Raw genomic sequence first — 8717 nt, 5'->3', positions numbered from 1 at the left:
AGATGATGCTATTTGTAAGTCAAGTTTGTTCACTCTGCATTTATTATATTGCATAAATGTTCAGGTATAATCAGATTTTGCTATTCTGTCTGTCCTTATCTTCTTCCATTCTCACCTGGTCAAAGTCAAAAAATGAATTAAATTTCTTTCTCTATACTAGTTCTTAGATTACTTTCTTGCTACTCCTTTAGTCCAAAATTATTCTAATTTTTTGCTTCTCAAGATTTAAATTAAGTGAATTTTGACTAATATTTTAAAATGTATCTCTTCATCATATTAACATGGAAAAAAAATGCAACATAAATACTACTTTATGTATAATCTTTTAATATCTATAAAGGGCAGCCTAGTGCACTAAGCTCCCGCTATGCATGGGGTCCGGGGAAGGGCCAGACCACAAGGGTCTATTGTACGCAGTCTTACCTTGCATTTCTGCAAGAGGCTGTTTCCACATATATTAAAATATTTTGTTATCTAACCGTATCTGACTTCTTTTTATGCTTTTATTGAGCCGGGGGTCTTTCGGAAACAGCCGTCCTACCTTGGTAGGAGTCAGGTCTGCGTACACTCTACCCTCCCCAGACCTTACGATGTGGGATTTCACTGGGATGTTGTTGTTGTTGTTGTTGTTGTTGATCTAATGTATTCGTAAACTAGTTAAATTGACTCTCGGAAAGAAAAAAAATAATACTTACTTTGAATAGAAGGGTAATTCGAGTTTTTTTTTTTTAATTATTTTTTACTTGCATAGTCCTCCAGACAGACAAAAATTGCAATCGCATATCATTATAACTTCGAACAAGCAATACTATATATTATGCCAAACTAAGCTTAACAACTCAAATTCACTCAGCCAATCAAGTCCAATTAATCCATGTTTAAATTCCAAATCGAAACGAGTTACAGGAATCATATCAATTACATATGGTTGTAACAAATACTCATGGTGATTGCTCTTAATTTTAGGATTAATTGCGGTCAGCATTGGTCTTTATAGTTTATATGATCCAAACCAATTTTAATGCATTAGTTAGTGGAAAACAACCAAGTTTAATGTTGTCTATATTAGTTAGTGAAATTCTTTGTGTGTGTGTGTTCTAACGACAGAAATATTAATAATTAATATGCATCATAACAAAATAGCAAATCCAGAATACATCATATTACATCCTAATCTATATGTATAAATTATCCAATGCACACTAATTGGTTACACATTTATCCAAGAGTCCGGAACTAAAATGACTCAATAAAAAATCAAGTGAACCAAAATACCCCAACAAAAAAAAAGTTACAAAACTACTTTTAGCGCAGTATTTTACTGCGCTAATTTTTTATTTTTTTTTGCATAGCGCAGTAAAATACTGCGCTACAGCGAGCACTAAAAAAAATTTTGGTAAACTTTTTTTTTTGCAACACTTAGTGTGTTTTTTCATACTTTGATCAATGATTAGTCGTGTGTCAAGACTCCAAAACGTCAATATTTTATATAGAACCTGATATTTTTTTGTGTACAATAATGTAGGCTCAATACATCAAGGATACGTAGACGTTCGGATCGTCATTTTAGGGGTTGCAAAGGTGCCCGAAGTAAGTTTTGTTTGAAAAACATTTAGTGTTTTTTTCATACTTTGACCAATGATTAGTCGTGTGTCAAGACTCCGAAACGTCAATATTTTATATAGAACCTGATATTTTTTTTTTGCGTATAATGATGTAGGCCTAATACATCAAGGATACGTAGACGTTCGAATAGTCATTTTAGGGGTTGAAAAGGTGCCCGAAGTAAGTTTTGTTTGAAAAAATTTAGTGTTTTTTTCATACTTTGACCACCGATTAGTCGTGTGTCAAGACTCCGAAACGTCAAAATTTTATATAGAACTTGATATTTTTTCTGCATACAATAATGTAGGCTCAATACATCAAGGAAACGTAGACGTTCAGATAGTCATTTTAGGGGTTGAAAAGGTACCCGAAGTAAGTTTTGTTTGGAAACTTTAGGGTGTTTTATTTTTTAAGACTTTGATTTAAGCGTGTTATTTTTTAATCAAGACATAACTTTATTTTGAATATAAATATAATTCTAAAAAATATAGGGAGAAAAACTAGTTGTAAAGTGGTCAAACTTTAGATGGTCATAACTTTGCGCTCGGGTGTCCGTTTTACGCGGTTGTTTTTTATTTGAACTTGTGTATTTTTTCGAGATCTATGCGAATAAACAGCCATAAGGCGGTTTGGCCGAGCCGATTTTTAAAAAAACACCTTTTATCCCGTTCAATTTCAATTTTCCCCCAAATTGGCCTGAAATTTTCAGTTTTATTTACTTATAAGATGATGATACGCAATAGATTTCAACGTAAAAATCCCGGGGTAATGTAGCTGTGAATGTCAATTACACTTCTGCGGTTTCAGTTTTTGAAAATAAAGCTGACTAATTTTCTCGACATATAAAGTTGACTAAAATAACCTTACAGTTAAACACTAAGTTTTTTCAAACAAAACTTACTTCAGACACCTTTTCAACCCCCTAAAATGACGATCTGAACGTCTACGTATCCTTGATGTATTGAGCCTACATTATTGTACGCAGAAAAAAATATCAGGTTCTATATAAAATATTGACGTTTCGGAGTCTTCACACACGACTAATCATTGGTCAAAGTATGAAAAACACACTAAGTGTTGCCAAAAAAAAAAAAAAAGTTTACCAAATTTTTTTTTTAGTGCTCGCTATTGCGCAGTATTTTACTGCGCTATGCAAAAAAAAAAAAACTTTAGCGCAGTATTTTACTGCGCTAAAGGTATTTTTGTAACATTTTTTTTTGTTGGGGTATTTTGGTTCAAAATGGTTTTTTTGGGGGCATTTTGATTCCGGACTCTTTATCCAACTGGCTGTTGATATTTCTGAAAATTTCATAATTAATTGGTTACACATTTATTTTACAACTAACTTAATTGTAGCAATATTGTTTAAAATAAATGCCCTTTGGTACTTTACTATAGTTCGGGGACAATGTACAACGTGATTACTTTTTTTCATTATTATTTGTGTATTATGCGGGTACTTATACTACTACAGCTACCTAACAACAAAAGTAATTTCTAGTTTACACTTTACATGCACCACATTACATTTTCATATGGGGAAAACGATCCACAATTAAAGTAAACCGCACTAGCTAGTTAAGTTGTGAGTAAGGTTAGATATATTGAATTTTTGGCTCTTCCTAAACATTGACGAGTGGATTTTAGAGGGTCACAACAATTCACATCAGTCTTTCCCAAAACTAAAAAAAGCTTTTTCTTTTAAAATAAAAAATTGAGCTTGTAGTAACTCAACTTTTAACTTTAATTTGCTCTTTCAACGTAACAAGTAGTTTGTGGATTGTGAACAAACAGCTGCATGATTTGCTGTCCAAAGGAACAACCAAACTTTTTTCCTTTGGTCTTATTCTTTTGAGAACGCACACATACACATCAAACTTTAATCTTCATTAGTTCAATCACTACATATAAAAGCTTTAATCAGAACAAGACATATATGCATAGATGGAGAAAAAAGCAAGGCTATCAATTCCTATTTTTGTCGGTAAAGATAATGTACTCTCAAATAAGACAATGTTCGGAGGCGAAAGCATGGTAAGTGTGAAAGTGATGTGAGTGATTTCATGCTGATAATATGCATGTCTACACAATTCCAGAAGTTGACGTTCGTAGGGTGTTTTATTTGTGGTTTTTCTCTGTAATACTTCACTTTTCTCTCCTTCATTCTCACATCTGTCCCTTATTTTGCTCTGATCTTTAATTTTTTCCCCTCAAGACAAACAATTTTTTTCGCGGGACATAAGTTTATATTTTCGCTTCATAATATTTCACAATTTATGTTGTACGCATCCCTCAAATAACTTATGCCCCGGTAGGCATATATAAGTTTAATTTTAAAGGGCAAAAAATTAAGAAACATCCATTTGAAGGGTAAACCGTACAATTGCCTTGTTATTATATTTGTTAGGTGTGTGAACAAAGTATTAAGGTGTATGACTCTTAATGACATGAGGCTTTTCATGGGAAATCGCGTGGGTTTAGCACAACAATTTACTAGCTCTAATATATTCAAACATTTAAAATTAATTTGAGACGAAGACTAGCTACTAACTAATCTTTATGTATACCCGTTCTGATTATACACAAATTCTATTCACAGTTTTATTAATTAGGAAAATACTGCCATATATATGGGGTTTTGGTCATTTAATTTGATTTTGGTATGCTTTGACGTTGTTGCTTTTCTATTTTTCATGATGATTGATGTTTCCTTACAAGGACTCCTGGACTATTCGGACACGAAGAAAAGAACTTATCATACTCAAATTTCATGCTTTGATTCCCTTTTTTACAATCTTGTCATTTTCGACAACATTTTTACGTGTGCATCTTTGTATTTGCACACGGAAAATCTTAGTAATACTACTGGTTTCTACTTTTGTGTCATATTTGATCATCATCATGAACATGGTCATCCACTCAGTTTATTAAATTCCACTAATTAAGCTAAGCAACCAAACGATGCTTATCTCAATAGAACTGTCTTTTTTTAGTATTAAAAGAGAATTAAACGACAAAAACATGCAAAGATGTTTGTAAGTGAAGTTACTTCAAATTAAAGGGAAAAAATATCCACTTCCTGCAAAAACAATTCATCAATACTTGTCTAACTTTGTTACCAGCCGCCGGTGAACTCTCAAGAAACCTTATCAAAATTCAAAATCTCCAATGTTTCATTTCTAATCAACACGTACCCTAAATCAGTGGCAAAGCCATAAAGGATAGTCAGTTGAATATTTTTAACCAAAAAATTAGCATGGTGTATATAAAATTTTGTATCGCATATATAAGTCATGAATTATACTTTTTATATATACATATTACCTTTTGAATATTTTTAACAAAATTCTTAATTTTGCCACCCCAGTACGAAACCCACGATCCATGGATTTAAAATTCTTATTATTAGATATAGATTATATTCACCATTATAACGGGATGTAATAGGATAAATGGGTTTGCCGCCCTTAACCAAAGGAAGCATTTTCCTCACATGAGTACTACGTGATTCTAATTAATCTGACTTAGTCAGACCAGTAAACTTCAAATATCAAATAATTAAAATGAAAAAGAATATGTAAATCATGTTCACATACCTATGGTATTACAAACATTTAGCAAAATCGCCACATGTAAGTCATGAATAGCAGATGTTATATATATATACATTATATATAATTATAATAAGGCTTTAAAAGAATACTTCAAATTTTGATAATTTGAACAATACATCACTAAGTTGACGACTTTAAGTTTCTCTTATAACATTAATTTAACAGCAGCCTTTGAAAACTTGTAACTTCAAACTTGATTCATCACAATTGCACGCTCTTCATTTGTAATCAACCTTAGCTTCACTACCTATCCTCGGCAAAATCAAATTAGTTTTATAGTCCATTACAATTAACGTTCCTTAGTATCTTAGTTAAATGACCTTTTTCATAGGAGATTTATACAGGTAAGAGATGCACGGTTTGGAATAGAGGTAGAGTAGTGTGGGGTCATGTTACTATATAATTCTTCTATAAAAAGAAAACAGCAGCATTCGTCAACTCTTATATATTTCATTCTTACTTCTTCTTCTTTAATTATCAACTCCCAAACTGACCCTAATTAAAGGGAAACCTATATAACTAGCCAGAAGAAGAAGCTTTATAAATATTCACTCTATATATAGTTCTCTGCTAGCTAGCTAGCTAGCTCATATTTATTTTGTTAGTGATGCTGATGGAGGATCAAAGGGTTGGTGATCTTCCTCCAGGATTTAGCTTTGATCCAACGGATGAAGAGCTTGTGTTATATTATCTCAAAAGTAAATTAGCTGCAAGTAATTTGCCGCTCTACCCAAGCATCAATATTCCTGTTCTTGATTTTTCTTCTTCTGATCCTTGGGAACTCAATGGTATGTTTATTGATATTTCTCCATTAGCACTTGTTTGTATTTTCGTTTTGCCCTTAATTAAAAGGATTAAATAGTTCTAATTTCTTGGATCAGCTAGCTTAACGATCACCTTTAATTAGAATCGTCTCCCACGAGAAAATATCATTTTTGGAGCTTGAGAAGGCCTTTCATAAAGTTTATTTTATAGTTTTACTATATATATATATATATATATATATATATCCCATTAAATTACATATTTTTCTTGTACGTCTATTCTTGAGTAATATGATCAATCTTCATTTTCAAACTTCTTGAAAGAAAAAGAAAAAAAACATTTTTGGAGCTTGAGATGACCTATTTTTAGTTGATTTTATTGTTTTACTATCCCATTAAAATACATTTTTCTTGGATATTCTAAATTATGTGATCAATCTTTCATTTTCAAACTTCTTGAGATGAATATTTTCAAAAAAGAAGATCAATTTTCCAAAATGTGTACTGTATTTATAAGACTTCTCTTAACAAACTTTACATATTAACATTTCAACTGAAAGATATTCTGCACCTCGTACTGTTTTTTATAGTTCAATTATGAACTTTCAAATTCTACTTTTATAAGACAAAACTTGTTCAAATCCACGTCAAATTAGCCCTGAACAAATTAAATCGCCCCACTTTCCTAGTTGATCAAATTAAGATGGAAGGGTAAAATATACTAGTATCTTTTATTTTTTCCTCTTATTCTAATTAATTGAAGTTCATGGGGATAATTTTCTTGGACTAATTTAAATATTTTTACCTGTTTCTTCTATGTTTGGATGATTATTAGAGAGGGCTTTGTGGAGCAAAAACAAGTGGTATTTCTTCAGCCAAGTGAAGGAAAATATTCGAGCTACTGCAAAAGGATATTGGAAGGAACTAAATATGAGTGAGCCAATTATACTCATAAGTTGTGGAGAGAAAATAGTAGGAATAAAAGAGTACTTTGTGTACTATATTAGTAATATTCATGAAAAAGTACAGACTAGTTGGATTATGGAACAATTTCACCTCTCTAGCAATAATTCCTTCAAGAAGAGAGAAAATGAGAAGCTATCGGTAAGTAAATACTAGTATTACTCCTTCCTTCTTATCTCATAGGATTTAATTCAAAGTTTCAAATTATGTAAACAAAAATTCAAGTTATGATCTATGTTGCTCGGATTGTAATTCAAAAATACTCCTGGGTGCGTGTCGGATTCCTAAAATTAAATGCATTTTTTTAGGACCCGACAGTACGGATGCGACAATATACTTTTGGAGAGTCAGAGCAACACAGATCGGTTGAATTTTTGTTTAGACAGTGTAAAAAACTTTTACATTATCAGTATTACATTAACAGTTTAACAAGCGATAATATACTTATTTATCGGTTGACAACACAAAAATTATGACAGCACAAAAATTATGTACACAATGTAAAAATTAATTGAAAGTTCATATCAAATGTTTTATACTAGGGAGTTATTTAGGTTTTCAATAAAAATTAATGTTGAATTTCAAATTTTCCCTTCGCTTAATGTTGAATTTAACCAGTCTGTTATGTTAAATCATCCTCTAAATCCATCTAAGAAAATTTATAAATGGAAAAACTTAAACTTTTATTTATATATGACGTGTGATAAAAACCACCTCTCTTGGAATTCATGAATTTTTCACCTTGCATTTTTTTCTTTTCGAATTTATATTTTTCTCTTTTCATTTTCAGGAATGGGTTCTATGTAGAGTGCATGAATCGATCAACGATTCTCAAGGCAAAAATTGTGATGATGAAGTTGAGCTCTCAGCTTTGGACGAAGTTTTTTTATCAATGGATTATGATCAAGAAGAGGAGGAAATAAGTTTTCCATGTTAATTAATTATATTAGAGCTAATTAATTGAAAGTATGGCTTGCAAGGACAGACTATATGTCTTAATTAATGTTGTAACACACGGTCTGTCATATAATTATACTTTAAGTACATATATATATATATATATATATATATATAATATCAATGTAATACTGGTTGATAACATGTAGTCTTTTATATCAATATACTTTTGAGTACATGTACATTTATGTAATATTATAGCACCATGTCTCTCATATAATTATACGTTGTGTATATATAATATTGAATGTGTTTCTCATATAAAATATCAATGTAATACTGGTTGATAACATGTAGTCTTTTATATCAATATACTTTTGAGTACATGTACATTTATGTAATATTATAGCACCATGTCTCTCATATAATTATACGTTGTGTATATATAATATTGAATGTGTTTCTCATATATTTTTATTGGTGGATTTGAATATTTTTCTCATAGGCGTATAGAAAATATTATAAAATTTGGGGTAGACACCTATATATAGGGCATACAATAAATTCCAACCCATTTATTGGTATGGGCTAACAAGAAATTAACCAATTTGCCTTGTCTAGCTAGTGTGCCCAAATTCATTTCTTGCTTGATCATCTAATTTACTAATAATATCCTCGCATAGGCTTATAGTTTTCCTCATTGTATACGGTAAAAAACGGATGCGAGGTAAACTGGTGGAGCGAGGGTACCGACTGATCTGCCTTCTTCGTCATTGGAACGACCAAGCCCGGTGACCCGAGCATTCGTGACCGTTGGTCCGAATTGATCGTGGTCGCTGGTCCGTTTGATCATAGTCGTTGGTCCGAATTGATC

The 8717-nt window shown here is 31.4% G+C and overlaps 1 protein-coding gene across 1 annotated transcript; it reads left to right on the top strand.

Annotated features, from left to right (window-relative positions):
- The first annotated feature begins 5667 nt into the window (after nucleotides 1-5667).
- On the top strand, nucleotides 5668-7925 carry LOC132639978 (NAC domain-containing protein 104-like). The gene is made up of 3 exons (XM_060356360.1): nucleotides 5668-6007; nucleotides 6819-7087; nucleotides 7737-7925. Exons 1-3 carry the CDS (start codon nucleotides 5827-5829, stop codon nucleotides 7881-7883), a joined length of 597 nt encoding a protein of 198 aa, XP_060212343.1. The 5' UTR covers nucleotides 5668-5826; the 3' UTR covers nucleotides 7884-7925.
- The last annotated feature ends 792 nt before the right edge of the window (nucleotides 7926-8717 follow it).

The sequence above is a fragment of the Lycium barbarum genome, chromosome 5 (genome assembly GCF_019175385.1).
Source record: "Lycium barbarum isolate Lr01 chromosome 5, ASM1917538v2, whole genome shotgun sequence".
Lineage (NCBI taxonomy): Eukaryota > Viridiplantae > Streptophyta > Magnoliopsida > Solanales > Solanaceae > Lycium > Lycium barbarum.
The sequence above is the reverse complement of the archived record's forward strand: the minus strand, read 5'-3'. Positions and strand labels throughout refer to the sequence as shown.

What these genes read in the sequence shown, in the direction of transcription:
- LOC132639978 (XM_060356360.1), top strand. Translation starts at nt 5,827, where the DNA reads ATGCTGATGGAGGATCAAAGGGTTGGTGATCTTCCTCCAGGATTTAGC. An exon ending in TGATCCTTGGGAACTCAATG is followed by an intron (nt 6,008 to 6,818) that starts GTATGTTTATTG and finishes GATGATTATTAG; the next exon opens with AGAGGGCTTTGTGGAGCAAA. An exon ending in GAGAAAATGAGAAGCTATCG is followed by an intron (nt 7,088 to 7,736) that starts GTAAGTAAATAC and finishes TTTCATTTTCAG; the next exon opens with GAATGGGTTCTATGTAGAGT.